Source organism: Salarias fasciatus, chromosome 22 (genome assembly GCF_902148845.1).
Source record: "Salarias fasciatus chromosome 22, fSalaFa1.1, whole genome shotgun sequence".
NCBI classification, from domain to species: domain Eukaryota; kingdom Metazoa; phylum Chordata; class Actinopteri; order Blenniiformes; family Blenniidae; genus Salarias; species Salarias fasciatus.
The window spans coordinates 10,411,978-10,430,706 of record NC_043765.1 but is presented as its reverse complement, the minus strand read 5'-3'; the positions used below and the strand labels follow the sequence as shown (position 1 = coordinate 10,430,706).

General features: G+C 42.2%; 2 protein-coding genes and 1 long non-coding RNA gene across 3 annotated transcripts in view; 1 reads left to right on the top strand and 2 right to left on the bottom strand.

Annotated features, from left to right (window-relative positions):
• Positions 1–18,729, top strand: part of LOC115409076 (major histocompatibility complex class I-related gene protein-like) — a 37,823-nt gene that overhangs the window by 2,052 nt on the left and 17,042 nt on the right. The window contains exons 2-3 of the mRNA XM_030120069.1: positions 15,091–15,094; positions 17,829–17,894. Of these exons, the coding sequence (XP_029975929.1) occupies positions 17,840–17,894 (55 nt within the window). The 5' untranslated portion in view covers positions 15,091–15,094; positions 17,829–17,839. The remainder of the gene's footprint in view (positions 1–15,090; positions 15,095–17,828; positions 17,895–18,729) is intronic.
• Positions 1,292–7,205, bottom strand: LOC115409070 (major histocompatibility complex class I-related gene protein-like). Its single transcript, XM_030120060.1, has 7 exons — positions 7,062–7,205; positions 5,557–5,823; positions 4,616–4,894; positions 4,148–4,471; positions 3,707–3,787; positions 2,363–2,409; positions 1,292–2,120 (listed from the first exon to the last, which is right to left on the bottom strand). Exons 1-7 carry the CDS (start codon positions 7,138–7,140, stop codon positions 2,082–2,084), a joined length of 1,116 nt encoding a protein of 371 aa, XP_029975920.1. The 5' UTR covers positions 7,141–7,205; the 3' UTR covers positions 1,292–2,081.
• LOC115409092 (uncharacterized) lies at positions 10,021–11,166 on the bottom strand. Its single transcript, XR_003933895.1, has 3 exons — positions 11,131–11,166; positions 10,914–10,936; positions 10,021–10,660 (listed from the first exon to the last, which is right to left on the bottom strand). It is a non-coding gene; the product is annotated as an uncharacterized LOC115409092 (long non-coding RNA).

Sequence of the window (18,729 nt, the reverse complement as noted above, 5' to 3'; positions counted from 1 at the left end):
AAATATGACAATAAACTGTGTTACTCCACTGATCACAAATGAAGGCTACAGTCCAGTGAGGCTGGATTAATTAGAAATAACCACAGGAGATCTTTTTATTTTTCAGCATATCAGCATGTCTATTGATTATTAAGATATCAAGTTTATAAATTCGGTGTGATGAGGCGATCAATACAGGGCGACCCCTGCTGGTCATTTTTTTAAACTACTTTCATGAAGTCGTGAATCGAAAAAAATTCAGTTTTTTTTTGTCCGACAATGGGGTATTTTCACAGCTTCACTACTTCCTGAAAATAACTGTGCACATTCATTTCCTGTCTTGCATTATTGGCCAAACTGATTAATCCAGGTGTGTCTGGTTTAGACTGCTGCAACAAGACACACCTGGATTAATCATTTTGGCCAATAATGCAAGACAGGAAATGAATGTGCACAGTTAATTTCAGGAAGTAGTGGAGCTGTGAAAATACCCCAACCAAAGAGCAGTGAAGCACAGAGTAATCATGTGTGTGTAGTAGTAGCATTACTGCTATGAGATATTTACAGTCCTGACAGGAGGCTGGACCCTCCTCCAGCAGACAGACATTTACCGCTGTGTTGAGAAGACTTTTACTTTGACGAGAGCGGCCTAAGCCCCGCCCACCTGTCTAAAAGGGAATAATGGGTGGAAAATTCGTTTTGTCAGTCAGAACGGAAAAACGAGAAAACGAGTTGAATTGTCGTTTTTTCCTTTTTGGGCAAAAACGAAAAAACGAGAAAATGACCCGTTTATTGGTATCTGATGATGTCAATTTGACAGGAAATCAAACTAACAAAAGGTACCTTGTCCGCCCCTGACCCCTTTTATTCTATCAGTTGTGTCTTCTTTCCTAAAAAAAAAAAGGTTTTAAAAAATCTGAAATAAAAACGGTGGGAAAGCAATACTTAAAACTGTTCAGGTTGTTTGAGTGTCTGCCGCAGTATAATTAAACAGCGCTGATGAAATCTGTTTTAATGCTTTTTTTTTCAATAATAAAAAGAAAACAGGTTCGATAGAAGCTTTACTGTAGGACCCTCTGGTGGTCAAACTCAGGTATTGCAAGTCGGCTGCTATTTGGCGCACAAACGTTTTCAGGATCCACAGATGGAAAAAAAATGTTACTGCAGGTTGTAAAGCTCAATGAGGGTTTCTGGTCACATTTATTGAAGGGGATAAAGTCACAGGAAGAAATACAGATCTGATATTTAGTCCTGTTTTTCTCTGAATCTGTGGAAATTGTGAAATACAAATCCATGATAAATAGTTTCTAGAAAGTTGTTCAAGTCGTTGCACAGGATTTATTATTGATGTTCTTGCTCATGAGTGTTTTGCATTAAGGTGGATGGCATTTTGTGGACATTGCTGGACTTCTGATTTTTTCCATTTCTGTTTGACATCAGCAGACCAACTATGATGGACTGTACAACAAAATGATAAAAGATATACTAAATCATTTATTGTTCATCTGGATGCATCACTGTCACACATTTTATTGCCAGTAGCTCGTGTTCATTCAGGGTATTGCCTTTCAATCAGCTTTGAGATTGAAGAGTTGTAAAGTCTCCACAAGATTTCAGGATATTTAAATGGTGAAATGAAGTTATTTCTAAAATGACAGAAAAAAAAAACTTTCATTCGGAAACTCTAGAAGATTAAAAAGCATGTACTAAAGAAATCCTACATTAACTGTATTAAAGAAATTAAATGTCTTCCAGTTTAATGGATCACCCAATGATCATAATTGACACAAAAGTTGAACACTATGAAGGAAAACTGTCTTTTGTTTTGTTCTCTTCTCAAATGTTCGATATGTAAAAGCCGCTGCAGGACTTTCTCACTCCGGAACATCTGCTCACACAGCTGGACAACAGCATCAGCATGAATGAAATGGTCCCAGAATGCCACACTGCAGATCCATGAATGAATGAACAGGAATACAGGTGAGCAGAGTTGATGAGGCTCAAGGACAAAAGCAGAAATCACATCAGAACAGATTTCCACTCAGACTTTGTCTTTCAACCTTCAAATCTTCATTCGAGGGAGATTCTTCACTTTCTGTTGATTATGTGGTTTGTAACATGGTTTGCTTTTCACTGATCTCCTGTCAAGAAAAAAAAACACAAATAATAAGTCTGTTAGTTTGATTACAATCCAGTTTTCATCTTTGAATCCATACTGTGCATGAGTTGTTTTTCTCTAAATATACCAGATTGAACAGAGAGGAATGTGTCAGAAGTCTTCAAATCAAACATCAGACGTTAATCATTCATCAGATTATCACTGAGACTGCAGTGTTAGAGACTACAAGCTTATTTATGAGATCTGTTCGCTTCATGGACTCACTTTCTTCACAGCTGGATCTTCTCCTGATGAAGGTGAACTTTCAGAAGCTAGAAAACAAAGTTTATTTTGCAAAAGAAGAAAACATGTTATCAGTTATTTCTGCCAAGCTGTTTGTGTTGAAAGTAAAATCTTAAATTCCACAGTAAAGTGCTCACTCTTAGCACATCTGAACCCTGAAAAACAAAATTTACGAATGTAACTACAGTTCCATGAATCCTGGACGACCGCCACACGGCGGTGCTGAAAGCACTGAAGGGTCCCTTCACGCATGTGCAATTCGAGTATGTACTGTAGACCAACACCGTCTCTTGTGGCCCCTGGGTGACCCTAGAAAGGTAATAAGTTCCGGTGTCAGCCACAGGATCAGATCCTACAGAATCTTCTCGCGTGATCACCGGGATTCTGAGTGACAGAACGCTCTCACGCTCATCCAGGATTCATAGAACTGCAGTTACATTCCTGTCATTCTGTTTAGTCCATCCTGACTGACAGACGGTGGTGCTGAGTGACATATTCCAAATTACTCACGAGGAATCCCAGAGACCGGCTCACTGAGAAGCCTCTGCAGAGCCTAGGACCACGCCCAGTGGAGAGGGAGTGGTGGCGTTCATGCTGTACAACAAACAAGGTGCCGGTGTCGTCCTGGGGTCCTCCCCTCAGGGCGACCCAAGGTGTGGACACCGCTCTGCTGGAGTGGTACCCGATGGTACCACTCCACCTGCTAAGAATGATGAATGGTACCCATGATCCGGTGGGAGAAGTGCTGCTTGAAGAGAGCAGAGCCACCGTCAAGGACCCCATAACAGCCCAGAGCTGTTCGGGGGAACGAACGCCCATGGTAGCATCAGTATAGCATCCTGGGGCTCTGACTGGGCAGGAGAGTTCCGCCCTGTTCCTCAAAGGCTGAACAGACTGTAGACCTGACAGAACCTTTGGGAAAGGACAACATTCAGTCTTAGAGTGGCATCCCTAACATCCGGGTGCCAGAAGAGGCATACTGGCTGGCAAACTGTAGTCTTGCGTGGCACCCACTGTCGCTCCACAAGTGGCATTGTTGGTGTGCATATTTGAACGGCGCATGCGCAAAGGGAACATTCAGTCCGATTAGCACCGCTGTCTGGCAGTCAGGAGGGATGAAATGGAACAGAAATAGTTTTGTTCAGAACTTATACTCAGATATAATAAATTATATTTATATTTATATTTAACCTAAGCATTAAATGTAATAATAAGGCTCCTGAACAGTCTGGAGGACTAAAACCAAACTTGATGAGTCACTTTGACAACTGAAGGCTCCAGAACTCAGAAAACCTCTGAATGAGGAAATGAATGTTTGTTCTTTACTTTGAATGTTGCGTCTCCAGAGGAGGAAAAGTGCAATGATGGCCAGGAGGAGCAGTCCAACCACAACAGCAGAGGGAAACCCTGCAGATGAACCAACACAGTGTCAGCTTGTCAGCTCCCCCTCTCTGAAGCACTCTTAATGGATCAAACCACCAGCGAGTGGGGGGTGATTACAGAGGAACAGTAATATTTACATTAGTTCTGAGGTAATGCTAATAATGAACACACTCAAATGCATTTTTTTCTTTAATGCCATTAATTTTAGGGGTGCTTGGCATATTGTTAGAGGTGCTTGAGCACTCCATGAAAATATCCCAGCCTTGCCCCTGCACAGATGATACACAACAGTTTTAATAGCAGCTCACAATGTGATAAATGAAGAGATTCACTATCAAAACGACCATCAAAGTGAAAAAGTGAGTAATGCAAATGACCTCTCACCTTTATCCCTGCTCCTCTTCTCCCTCCAGTTGGTCCTGATGTCCCGTTTGTCCAGTCTCTTGGAGACTTCCTGTCCTACAGCCAGATGAAACACACAGCTGTACCTCCCCCAGTCTTCATCTTTGAGCCCTGAAAGATCCAGATCAACGCTCATCTGGAAGCTCCCGTCATGGTTGGGGAGGATCTCTCCTTTGACCACGTCCTCATGGAGCTCCTCCTCGTCTTTCTTCCAGAACAAGTCGGCTCTGTCGGGGTAGAAACCTGTAGCGTGGCAGGTGAGCGGAGAGGAGGGAGTCTTCTGGAGGAGAGACACTGAGGGAAGATCTGGAGAACAAGCAGGAAGACACCTCACACTTTATTAGAGTCTCACCTGGAAAACATCACTGTGTCAGCAGGAGAGAAAGAAGCTAAAGAGGCAAATAAAAACAGTTTGATTTCCAAAACTGCAGCAGGAGATGTGATTTTTACCTTTTCTCATCAGGGAACTTTTCCCATAATTCAGAAACTTCTTCAGCCAATGACGACACTCCTGGGTAAAGTAATGTTTAAAATATGTCAAAAGTGGTTTGTTGTTGTCCAACAATTCTTTAACGACAACAGCCTGTTGATGTAGAGGGATCCAGGTCTGTGTCTTCATGTCTAAAGACAGAAAATCTTCTCCATCATAACCAAATTGAGTGAAGACGTTCACTTCATCAGACTCGTCATCCCAGTCACAGCTTAAAATCCCCTGGACGATGTAAAGACCTGGAAAGCAGAAAGGGAGACTTAAAATATGACCAAACCTTACATGAGAATAAATGGATAAGCTGGAGCTCATTCACCAACCCAGACAGCTTCTAAAGACATTTTAAATGCTTTACTGTTTTTAATTGTGTATTGTTATTTATTATGTCTGTCTGCACACTGTTATGTATGATTGCATGCAGCTGCCACTGTGGGCCCAAGACAAATTTCCCCTCGTGGGACAATAAAGTTTATCTTATCTTATCTTATCTTATCTTATCTTATCTTATCTTATCTTATCTTATCTTATCTTATCTTATCTTATCTTATCTTCTTTTTCAGAAATCAGAAAGAAGTTCCAGGAGTCTGAATGTTGTTTATTTTAACAGAAGGAATGATCAAAGTTTGACCTCTTGAAAACATTTCAGCAATTATTAAATGTGTGTGTTTGAAATTCAGTCAAGTCATTTGATTGTGTCAAAAACTGATCATGACGGACGAGTGAGTCCACTGTGTGTGTTCATCCAGATCATGGATGTGAGCTGGAGAACAGAAGAAATCAGTCTGATGAACTACTGGATCTGTCATCTGAAACCAACATTCACAGTCTTCAACATGTTCACACAAAACTACAGGTTACAAACAGAAAAACAGTCAACACACTGAAGACAGTTCAAACATACCTCCAGTGTAGTTTAAGCACGGCTTTGCAGTCTCAATGATTGATTTGAACATTTCCTGATTTAACTTCAACCTCTCGGTTCTCTTCTCCCAGTATGCTGGAATGTCTTCTGTGATTTTGTTCACCCAGTCTTGTTTGGGCTCTGCGCTCTTCATATTTCTGTTATAGTGAATGATCTGAACTTCATCAACCAAAATAACAGCCACAAACTCTGGAAAGTTTGGTGCTTCAGAGGATAAAGTGTAGAAATACTCCAGAGAGTGCTTCACTGTGAGGAAAAAATAAAATCAAACGTAGATTTAAAATCACTCAATATTATTTAAATAAAGACATTTTTTTCTCAAAATGTTAAACAAAACCAAACTTTTCTTCTTTTTATCTTCTTGTTTATTTCACTTTAATCGAGGTCTCTAATTTCAACTTTAAATGAAATCCAGAGACAGCTTCCTTTTATTATTGAAAGTTTTGAATTGGAAAGTTTAAATTTTATTTCCTCTAAAATCTTGTCACATGTCATATAAAGCCCATCTATTTGCTCTTTTCTACAGTTAATTCGATTGTAAATACTTGATGAGACGGTGAAAGCCCATATTGTTCTGATTTGAACAAGATGCTGTTTTTCACCTTAATCACATCTTGAGAATTTGCTGTTTCCTTTTACTGTTTTGAATTTTGTCACATCTCAATGAGACAAAGTGTCGTTTGACTTGTTTCGTTTGAATTGATTTGGAGGGATGAGGAATCCAGTCTGCTGCAGTGTTTTCACTGGTTGACCTTCACAGGGCGGCTCCCTGACAGACTGCATTCCAAGCTGGAAGGCTTCCAGCACTCACAGTGTCGTTATTGACCTGCTTTCATTTTATTGCTGTCAGAGACTCTTGTTTCATTCTGAACCACTGAGAACAGGTTCCTCATCAATCAAAGACTCAGTTTTTCTGTTTCCACTTTAGAAGGCCATGACTGGCGCCGGGGTCCAGCTCACAACACAGGTTCAAGGTTTTCAGTTCCAGAACACTTTATTTGAGTTATTATTATTATTTTTTTAACTCAGACAGTTTCACTCGGAGTTAAGCTTGTGCGCCTGTAAAAAAACCCAGCTTCAATGGAGCTTTGATTCAATGAGCACTTTTCACAGCTCTGAGGGGCCCACGAGCCACATGTTTGAAACCCTGAGAGTAACACAAAGTTCACCAGAAGCTTTATATGAATCAGAAACGTTGAGAAAAGACTGAACAATGAGACCAAATAAAGATATCATTATAAAAGCTGGGAGAAATTCTAATCCTCATTTAGCTCGATGACGTCTCATCAGAAAATTCTGTTCTGCAAAAATCCCATAATCAACTCATATCAGGATACGACATTAAACATGGAAGATGTGGCTCATTTACAGCAGTTTATATAAGTGAACTTTGACATGAGAGCAAACTTTCAGGGAAAGAAAGGAAAACTCAGGGGGAAAGAAACATTTTCTTCTGAATATTCATCAAAACACGTGTGATCTACCTGGAGCCACGGCGGAGATTCCCAGCAGGAAGAGAGCCGTGCAGAGCTGCATCGTGACCTGTCCGGTCTTTATTCTCATGTGGAGGAGTTCACAGCTCAACTCAGTTTCTGCATCTGTCCCACAGAAGTAGAAAACATCGGGCAAAATGAGGGATGAGCGTGTGTCTGAACCGATGACAGTTAAATGTGAGAGCTGTATGCTGATATTCCAGTTTAGCCTGTCATTCAGCTGTATTCTCAGGTACTCATCTGTCTGTGCAGTGTCAACACATTCCCCCTCAGTGACGACAGGCAGCCTCGGTCTCCTGAAGCCCACCACCATCTCTTCAGTCTTGCTGTGGTTGAGCTGCAGGTGTTTTGGATCATCTGGCAAAGTTCTGGATCAGTTTCCTGCATCCCTCCTCCTGTCCACTCTTTATACAACCCATGGTTACAGTGTTATCTGGAAACCTGTTATCTGGATGTTTATTATTATTTTAAGAGAGTTGGCCAAATTAAGTCATGTCAAACAGATGTGTTCTCTCCAGAGGAGTGCGTCTCTAAAAGCAGGTCATTCACTGAGGCCGAGGGTTTCAGACAGGAGGATGTTACTGCCTCCGTGAAACAGGCGCCTCAGATTTTCTAAATGATCTGACGGGCCAGATATTATTGTTATACAGACCAGTTGCCAACCACTGGCCTGCAGTATTTTCACTTGTTTTTTTAAGTGTTTATCAAAGAAACAGACAGCTACTGCTATTCTGTGTTGGCCTCGATGCGCCGTCACACACAGTCACTCCCCACACCCTTCAAAGCGCCTGCACTCTCATTTCCTGTTGTCATTGTCGTTGCTTGAAATAAACTTTCATGTCGATGTTAGCACTCTGATCTGACAGAGAAAGTGGTGGGTTAAAAACCAAACAGGGCTTTCTGTGGCAAACTGATCTGTTACGACACTGTGGTTTTCTCTTTCAGCTTCACGTCTTTCTTGTTTTGCCACGTTCCTCTAATGAAAAGTCATATTTAAAGATTCTCAAGAGTAAAACTTCAGTTCTGCTCGATTGAATAAAGTGCACAACAGGATCTGTTCAAACAGCAACATATAAAATGATTTAATTCACCACATTTAGTCAGACAGGCCATCTGCATTTTGTACATTAACGTGGTGTGGTTTGTAAAAGAAAGATCATTTCCTCAGATGGGGCACAATGAGAAGAACTTTGACTTTTCATTGTTTTCTTTAATGTCGTTGTTCAGAATTCTTCTGATGATTTGTTGCTTCTCTTGAAAACTCAGCCCATGACTTATTTTAAATGAAATATACAAGTTATTTTCCATGTAATGAATCATTCTGCACATAAAACAGAAGTGGATTCAGTGAGATCAAACTCAGTCACTTGTGATTTTCCGAAACAAACACAAGAGGCCGACCAGGGACACACAGCTGCCAGAGGTCGCCCTCTAACGGTCACTCTGGAGAACTTCTCAGTGTTCACGTTGAAACTTTTCATTCCAGCCAAGTTTTAAAGCTGCCGAGCTGCTTGTCTGATGGACCACAGGGAGAGAAAACCTTTACTGAATGTCATTAATTATCTTTAGGAAATATTCCTTTATGTTCTAGATCCACTGAGGCCTCAAATGACCAACAAATAGACTGCAAACACTTTTAGAAGTCCTTTATTTTCTTCAGAATATGTACAAGAGAAAAATTAACTTAACAACACCGCCCCCCCCCCACACACACACACATAAACACAAACACTTTAATATATTGATAGTATCAAATGTTTAGAATGTCTATTTCCAGTGCAACAAATACAACAGAATTTAAAAATATCATCCAAATTGAACATCCATGAAGAACTTTTTCATCTGAACTCCAAACAGGTGTGCATATTACATCTTTTTTTTTCTATATTCCTTGTATTGGTAGTTTACAGAACCTTAGTGTGAAACTGTAACAAATATTAGGCACATACACATCAGGCGAGTATACTTTGTAAATACAACAAACAGTAACTTTTTTTTTAATTAACAGTGAATCATGACAGTGTATGAGGTACGAATATGCATAAAAATACAGTCACAGAAGGTCTTCATAACACCTGACTTCAACTAAACAACTACACAACTTACAGCTATACTTCACAAATAATGTATTTTCTGGATCAATATAAACCTTGTTACGTTGTGTCTTAATAATAAAACTATGAAGGTGGGCAGAGAATGGAAAAAACACAATAAACGTTTCCTCCACAGCACAACTGTCACTTGTCTCCCAGTTACTGTCACGTCTGCTCCAGATGCCGTAATGTTGTGATGTAATGTTGAGGAGGAAGCAGCCCCACCGCCAGCAAGGGGCGCCAAAGAACATACAAAGAGCACAAAGCAGTCATATACATTAGTCTTTTCAGGTTCCTTAAAGGGATACTTCATCATTTTGGCAAATTGGCCCATTTAGCGCAATTCCTTAGTCATTTCGAACGGCATACTTACTTTTTTGTGAGAGCAAGCTCTTGTTTATTCAGACACAATGGAAGTGGATGGTATTTTTGGTTCCCCTCGTCAAACTCATCAGATACAAAATCCAACAACGCCAAAATGCTTTGGTGGACACGTTATAATCCGCACATTCACTACGCTGTGAAATATTAATGCAAAATTACGAGATTGAGTTGTTCATGCGAAGATTGCTAAGACGGAACTACTTACTAAACATGGTGTCTGGGCGTAGTGATTTCAAAAGAAAAAGTAGTTCCCAGTATTTGCTTCAGTGTTGTAACGCTACAATATTATTTGTTGGTGTTCCACAGCGTAGTGAATGTGCGGATTATAATTTGCCCTCCAAAGTGTTTTTGGGTTGTTGGATTGTGTATTTGATGACTTTGACAAGAGGGAACAAAAATACCATTCACTTCCATTGTGTCCGTCCCGAAAACCTTCCCCGACTCACCTCTGAATAAACAATGGCTCACCCTCACAAAAAAAGTAAGTATGCTGTTCGAAATGACTAAGGAATTGTGCTAAATGGGCCAATTTGCCAAAATGTTGAAGTATCCCTTTAACAGAGAGGTCAAAGGTTTTCAAGTAAAAAAATCCTGTCTGTCACACACATCAACTGCATTCTGGGTCGGGGGTCAGAGTCCTCGGCAACCAGCATCACGGTTTCTAAAGCGAAGCAACAGCTTTGCAGAGAAATCCGTCGGGAGGCACACAGGAACAAAAAACTCCAGATCACGTCCATAAACTGAGTGTAAACTATGAAGATAAAGTGTGTATTTGTTTCTAGAGAAGCATTGTGTAAATTACAACATAGAGTTTTCTCCATTCCATAGATTTTTGTGTTTGCTTTGTTTTTGTGGTTCATATTGTGGCTTCTGATCGGTTTCATAAACTATTTAAATAGTTTTGTTCTGTTTTTTAAATCAAACTGTGGTCAAATCTAACTTTTCAGTGCAACTCGCTTGAAAAACAAAATGACCACAGTGGTCGTTTTCTAGGGGAGAACAGTCTGGAATAATGTGATTTCCACTAAGACTTTTTCTTTCAACTTTTGAATGTTCGTCCGAAGCAGAATCCTCCATTCTCCCCCCAAATCTGTTTTGCTCCTCACTGGTCTCCTGTTAAGGAAAAAAAGATGAATAATAAAGCTGTTAGTTTGATTACAACCCAGTTTTCATCTTTGAATCAAACTCTACATTTGTGTTATTTTTCTTGTAAACACATCAGATCAAACAGAGAAAAACGTGTCAAAAGTCTTCATCTGAAACATCAGACGTATGATGTGATGTCAGATTCTGAGTTAGATGGCAGTATAGGTGACTTGAAAGCTTGCGATCAATGATTTCTTCAATTCAATAGTAAAGTACTCACTGTCGTGTTCTCTGGTCTGGACTCTGAAAAACAGAGTTTTGTTCAGAATTTATACTCTGAAACAATACAAGGTATTTATTTGTAACTCAAGCATTAAAACGTATAATAAGGCTCCTGAACAGTCTGGAGAATTAAAATTAAACTTGATGAGTCACTTTGACAACTGGAGGCTCCAGAAGTCAAATAATCTATTCATGAGGGAAGGGAAGTTCTTTACTGTGACTGTTTCTGCTCCAGAGGAGGAGGAGTCCAGTGATGCAGCCTGTCAGGAGGAGCAGAGCAGCAACAGCTCCAACAACAACAACAGCAGCGGGAAACCCTGCAAATACAAGAACACAATGTAAAATGATTTTGTCTCCATTCACAGCCACATTTATGTCACTGCTGAACCACTAAAGGATCTGTTGTTTGTGTTTTCTTTTCCTGCACACACTAAGAATGTCAGCAGTTCTTCATTATAGCTTCAGTTTAATAAATGCAACACAAACTGCAGGCTTTGTCTGTAAGTAAAGGTTTCTAAGAGGTGGTTCTTTACATTTTGAGGGTTAAATATGTTTTGCAAACAAACTGCGGAGAAAAAAGTCTGAGTCCTCAAGGTTGCATTACCACAGTGAAACACAGCTGACAATCAGGGAGGAAAATAGTGACAAGACGTTATTCTTTATTAACAAACTTTCCTTTAAACAGAGACAATAAAGATAGAAAACAGTTTCAGTAACGACTCACAGTGTGATAAATGGAGAGAATCAGATTTAAAATGAGCACCAAAGTGAAAAAGTGTGAGTCATGTAAATGAATGTCTCCAACCTTTAACACTCCTCTTCTCCCTCCAGTTGGTCCTGATGTCCCGTTTGTCCAGTCTCTTGGAGACTTCCTGTCCTCCATCCAGATGAAACACACAGCTGTACCTCCCCCAGTCTTCATCTTTGAGCCCTGAAAGATCCAGATCAACGCTCATCTGGAAGCTCCCGTCATGGTTGGGGAGGATCTCTCCTTTGACCACGTCCTCATGGAGCTCCTCCTCGTCTTTCTTCCAGAACAAGTCGGCTCTGTCGGGGTAGAAACCTGTAGCGTGGCAGGTGAGCGGAGAGGAGGGAGTCTTCTGGAGGAGAGACACTGAGGGAAGATCTGGAGAACAAGCAGGAAGACACCTCACACTTTATTAGAGTCTCACCTGGAAAACATCACTGATTCTCTCTCATGTCCTGCAGTTGGAATGGAATTCACTACAACTATGGATTTATGAGCCATGTGAAGTCTGATGAAGGAAGTAATGTGGTGTTGAAGAGGAAAATAAAGACGGAGAGATGAGAGAAACTGGTGAGAGGTGGATCAGGAAACATGAAGAGAAAACAGCAGGAGTGTTGTGTAAACAGTGGAGAAAGAAACAAAAGAGTCAGATATAAGGAGATGTGATTTTACCTTTTCTCATCAGTGAACTTTCCCCATAGTCCAGAAACTTCTTCAGCCAATGACGACACTCCTTTGTGAAGTAGTGGTTCTGATGTACCTTATAACCTCTGTTATTGTTCAACCTGTGTTTGATGGTGACAGCCTGTGGTCTTGGAGCGATCCATGTCTCTGTCTTCATATCAAAAGACAGGAAATCTTCTCCATCGTAACCATATTGTTCAAATCCGTTCACTTCATCAGTTTCATCGTCCCACTGACAGCCAGTCATGACCTGGACAATATGAAGACCTGAGAGACAGAAAGAGAGACTTCATTCAACCAGAGTTACATCCAGTTCAGTTCAGTTTTATTTGAGTCTCCATAAAGTGACTGGCGTTGCACCAGTGTATAAACATAAATAATGCACATGAAAACGTGACACACAAAAATTTAAAATTGAAGAGCGAAATAGCTTTAAAGGGCAACTCCGGTTTTTTGAGACCTGGACCTTATTTCTAGGTATGCCATGCTCATATACTCACTCAGACAAACATGGTGCAGCTCAGAGTCCTTCAGAAGTTATTTAGATCCAACCGATTTAGCGGGGGCCACGGCAATGGAGCTTCAGCGCGGGACATAATCTCTGTAAAATCGCTCATTTCGTCTATATTTTTTCATCCATCGCCAGTGTTATCATAAAGTCAGCTCTTCAGACGGCCAGGGTCGGCCGGCGCGTGTGTCCGGTCGCCTGCCTGCGGAGCCGGGCCTGGAGGCTAGGCAGCTGAGTCGGGGGAAACGTCCGAAATGGCGGCCGCGCTGGGCGCCGGGCCGGGCAGGGGGCCCCGTCGCATCCACAGGTTGCCTTTCGGTCTGCGGTTGCATGCTCAAAGCTCTGCTCTGCTCTGCTCTGATCTGATGGGATTTGCTGCACTTCGCTCTTCTCTGACACCGTGCTAACTTAGCCACAATTAGCTCGGATGCTGGAGCCTCTCCCGTCAGCCACCCCGATGCCCGCGCACAAGCGCTCCTCGCCCGGCTTGGAGACCTCTCAGAGACTCTCGGTGAAGAGAGACTTCCAGGAGCGCCCTGAGGTTGGATGCTCAAAGCTCTGCTCTGCTCTGATGGGATTTGCTGCGCTTCGCTGTTCTCTGACACCGCGCTAACTTAGCCACAATTAGCTCGGATGGGAACGTCATGGAGCTCCTCTCCGCCTCCATGGTTATGCGGCGGGTCCCTGCCGGCTCCATGGCCGGCACGGAGCGCGTCTCCGCCCGGGAGCAGAGATCCGGAGCTCTCCCGCCAGCCTCCGTGGAGCAGCTCCGGGCCGTTTACCGAATGGGCCTCAACTCGGCCCCTGGAAGCTGCGGCCTGCTTCACGCGTCTCCGTGGAGCAAGCCGCGGTGCGGCAGCTCCGGATCTCCGCTCCCAGGTGGAGACACGGTCCGTGCCGGCCGTGGAGTGCGCGGGGACCCGCCGCATAACCATGGAGGCGCGTGAAGCAGGCCGCAGCTGCTGGAGTTCTCCCATCGCCTCCGTGGAGCAGCCGTTTACCCAATCGGCCCCAACTCGGCCCCTGGAAGTCAGACGCCCAGGTGCCATGACAGCATTCCCATCCGAGCTAATTGTGGCTAACTTAGCAACAACTGTCAGCTGACCCACCTGAAGACGGTAGACAAGCTGACTTTATGATAACACTGGCGATGGATGAAGAAATATAGCCGAAATTAGCGATTTTGCATTATGTCCCGCGCTGAAGCTCCCTTGCCGTGGCCCCCGCTAAATCGGTTGGATCTAAATAACTTCCGGAGGACTCCGAGCTGCATGATGTTTGTCTGAGTGAGTATATGAGCATGACACACCTAGAAATAAGGTCCAGGTGTCAAAAAAAACGGAGTTGCCCTTTGAGGATGAAGGATTGCCAGGATCCTACTGGCAAAAGCTGGAACTCAGCCTGTAAAGGATGGGAGCTGTCAGAAAGGATGGCTTTAGCCGTCTTCATTATTTGCACTGCTGAACTCCCAAAAATGTCTTTATGACACTATTCAGCACATTTTTAAACTGAATGCTGAGGTTACCAAACAAGCAGAGCCTCCACTGCAGAGGATAGAAAAGGTCAGCACAGATTGAACATGTGATTGACAAAATAAAACCATCAGACTCAACAGTTCACAATGTTTCCTCAAACAGGACAATAGACTCGGTGCACAAGCCCGGGACGTACTTCCAGTTTTCACCAGTTATCGGCAAAATAGTTTCAGTTCCACTTCCTGCTACATTCATTACGAGCGGCGATATGAGTTCACATCAACATGAAAACTGTCACTATGAAATATAATATCATTAATATTGTGTAGTACTATTGTTGGTCTTGAGCCTTACATTTTCTGAATTGTTAGTACTGATACACAACGAATGACTTTGGTGTGTTTGTGAATTGCGTCGAGGTTTGCTGCAAATGAATTGCCCTGCGGGATCAATAAAGTTTTCTCAATCTCAATCTCAATCTCAAGGTTGCTTTTAAGTTTCAGAAAACAGTGGGTAGTTCTAATGAGCTCTGTTGTGTACTACTTTATGCCGTTTCAAGTTTAAACAGCGGACAGAGCTTCCTCTGCCCCGCGGAGGACAGCGACTGCAGGAAACACCCAGGACGGGATTCTCAGTAACTCAGCAGATCAGCTGATATCTGGAAAATGTCTAAATTCAAGTGTAGCTGCAGGCAGAGAGGTTTTTAACTACAAGCGCTGTGTCATCGTTGTTTGAATGAAGCACGAACAGCCAGACATAGTCTGGTGTTTGAGAGCGACTGGCCCATCCCCAGTATTTCATTTCAGCCGCTGTCGCTTCGGCAGAGCACAGGAAGCTCTGAATGCTGTGATAAAACAGGCAGGCTGAACGGAGATGGAAGAAAGACAAGCTGCCTGTGTCTCTGGGCATACTGAGAGACTGTCTATGGAGTGAAATTAATGCCAAAACCTCTCCAACACAAAAAACGTGTTTTATTCACAGCCGATGATTCACACACAAACTCAGTGTGTTTTGCAAAAGCAAAATGTCATTCACAACTAATGCACTTAGGTTTGTCCATCAAAAAAACGTTCCACAAATTAAAAAAATATATATCTGCACTTACATTAAAACATTCTTTAAGTGCAAAATAAAATCTTTCAAGATTAATTTTTTTTTCCGAGTACAAAAAACAATTCTGCGGGTTGGAGAAAAAAATCTGCAGGTTGGAGAAAAAAATCCGCGGGTTGGAGAAAAAATTCCGCGGGTTGGAGAAACTTTTCTGCGGGTTGGAGAAACTATTGGCTCCCCAGCGTCACGTGACTTTTGGCAGTGATTTTGCACCTTCCTGATTCGCATCCGCAGGACTTAGGATTTATTCACAACTGCCAGTGTTGTGTAATTTGCATGCCACAACAGGAGGTGGCGCTGTTGATGCCGTTTAACGCATAGCACCATCCACAACCAGCCAGGACCACAACCGAGTGAGTCAGTCGCCCCAAAACAACACGCCCTGAGCAGCCAACAGGTGAGTTTGTGGTCATTGTTGATGAAAAATTAAATTATCTTCGTGGGTACATGTCATTTTTGTCACTGCCGGAGCTAACCCATGTTGTGGTGTCCGTGGTGTTAGCTGGTTGCTAGCGTTAGCCACGGGGCAGTAGTGGCAAAGCAAACACTCTTTCCTCCACTTCCACTTCCCTCTACTGTTGAATTTATATCATAATTGTCCTCACTCATAGGAGATTGACTTTGAGAGTACATTGTAACTGACCTCATGTTAAAAGTCATAATGGGCAAGTGTGTTTTTCAGGAGAGCTGCTGATGAAGTGAATGAACCTCATCCAGACTGCGCTCCTGTCATCACATCTCAACACACGCTGCGGAAAGATTCCAACGGAGAAAAAGGCTACACCTGAACCTCACACACCTGATGTGTATCAAGCTCCACAACAGAACGACATGGTGGAGAATGAGCAGTGTGTCAGTTGTAAACGAATGAATGGTGAAATTAAGTCCATGTGTGCTGAGATGAACCGCTTGTTTTGTTTATCTTGATTATATGTGGCCAACTTCTGTTTTTCTGTAAATAAAATTGATGGCTAACAGTCTTCCTCTGCTTAATTCTAATATTTATCCTGAACATTTCATTCTGTCAGGACAGGTAAATCTCCTCAGCTGTTACTGCTCATATGGTGACAAAAACCAGCCTCTGCTTTAATAAGTTAATAAGACTATGGTGAAATTAAATATTGTAGCTCAGTAGCTATTTATGAAACTTCATTTTAATGGGAAATCCTCTGTGAGACTGTGCCATTTACCCATGCTGCAATAATGTCACCATTTCTGGTTTCAAAGTATTCTGTTTATTACCAATCTTCTTGTGCAGTGCAACACACTGTTAAAGTTAGTTACAGTTCAAATAAGGTGCAAAAGTCTGTGCAAACAAATATCACTGCAACTGTATAAAGTACGATTAGATTGTGCATAAACAAATAACACTGCAAATAAAATGAAGGAAAACATTGTGCACCTTGCAGTCCACCGGCGTCCACACAACTAAGTCACAAAACTTAGCAGCTGTCACAAAGATGTGAGTCTGTCTGGCTGTAGTGTTTCTGTGTCTGGCTGTAGTATTACTGTCTTCTTCAAGACAAAATGCCATCACTGAATCCAGACAAAAGTTTGTGCCCTGACAACCTATAGCGCCGTGCTGCTGCGATGCTTTGATGGACATTTCACTTCCAGGCAGCCTTTTCCACAACAGGAGCGGTAAGTGAGCCCAACCGGGTCTGAACCGGGTCCAGCTGGTCTCCGTACAGTCCGTCGCCTTTCTGTTTTGGTCCATTTCTCCTTGTGTTTAATTCTGTCTGAAGCACAGTACATGATCATTTACTGTAAACACTGTAAACGTGAACGCGCACAGCGCCACCTCCTGTTGTGGCATGCAAATTACACAACACTGGCAGTTGTGAATAAATCCTAAGTCCTGCGGATGCGAATCAGGAAGGTGCAAAATCACTGCCAAAAGTCACGTGACGCTGGGGAGCCAATAGTTTCTCCAACCCGCAGAAAAGTTTCTCCAACCCGCGGAATTTTTTCTCCAACCCGCGGATTTTTTTCTCCAACCTGCAGATTTTTTTCTCCAACCCGCAGAATTGTTTTTTGTACTCGGAAAAAAAAATTAATCTTGAAAGATTTTATTTTGCACTTAAAGAATGTTTTAATGTAAGTGCAGATATATATTTTTTTAATTTGTGGAACGTTTTTTTGATGGACAAACCTAAGTGCATTAGTTGTGAATGACATTTTGCTTTTGCAAAACACACTGAGTTTGTGTGTGAATCATCGGCTGTGAATAAAACACGTTTTTTGTGTTGGAGAGGTTTTGGCATTAATTTCACTCCATACAACTCTCACTCTGAATTGTCATTGGCTCCAGCAGCTTCCTCCTCCCTCTTGGTTTCCTTCTTCTTCAGCTCAGACGCTCAAAGTGTTTCAGTGAGAGAAGAAAGAGAGGACAGGTGAACATGCAGCTCTTCCTGGCTCTCTGCTTTCTGCTGGGAATCCCCAGCGGGGCTCCAGGTAGGATTCCAGCTTTCTAGAGTCTCTTCAGAGCTTCAGTCAACAATCTGTCTCCTCTGGATCATCAATGTGTCTCCAGAACTAAATCTATCAGTGAGAACTTCCCTCACCGCTGCTGAAGGATTGAAATAACGAGCTCAGCTTCTTCTGGGAGTTTCTGTTCACGGAGCGGGGCGGGGGGAGGGGGGGGGGGGGGGGGAGGGGGGGGGGGGGGGCTGCGTGAGGACCGTCTTCTGTCCGTTCAGGAGGAGCGTGCGTCCGGTCGCGGGCCCGTGGGGGTGCGTCCGTGCGTGCGTGCGTTACAAACCATTTCGCGGGTGTGCACCTCGTGATGTCTGGACTGTTTTTTGTTTGTTTTTTTCCCTCCTTGCGTCCTGATCCATATTTCTTTTGTGTCTTGTTTGATTCCTCATCCTTTCTCTATGTCATGTTTAGGGCTGCAGCTATTGATTATTTTAGTAATCGATTAATCTATCAATTCATTTGGTCGATTAATCGATTAATCGTATATATATATATATATATATATATATATATATATATATATATATATATATTTTATTTTTTTATTTTTTTTTTAACATTTCTTTTTATTTTATTTTGGCAAGCATAAAACTCGCCACGGACAGAAAAATGAACCACTATTAATGCTTGCAGTAACATTTATTAAACTGCACAAGAACACTCATTGCTAGAATGAACATTGCACTTTAAATTCACAAATTATTTGAATAAAAAATAAATAAAATACCTGATAGAGGGCTAAGGCCTTCCCTTCATTATAAGAAAATGCACATGAAAGCTGATTATTAAAAAACACTTCAAGTACAGCAGG

Coding starts and splice junctions, on each gene's coding strand:
- LOC115409070 (XM_030120060.1), bottom strand. CDS start 7,140: ATGAGAATAAAGACCGGACAGGTCACGATGCAGCTCTGCACGGCTCTC. Junction 4,472..4,615: donor AAGTTCCCTGATGAGAAAAG/GTAAAAATCACA, acceptor CTTGTTCTCCAG/ATCTTCCCTCAGTGTCTCTC. Junction 2,121..2,362: donor AAGATCCAGCTGTGAAGAAA/GTGAGTCCATGA, acceptor TTTTCTTGACAG/GAGATCAGTGAAAAGCAAAC.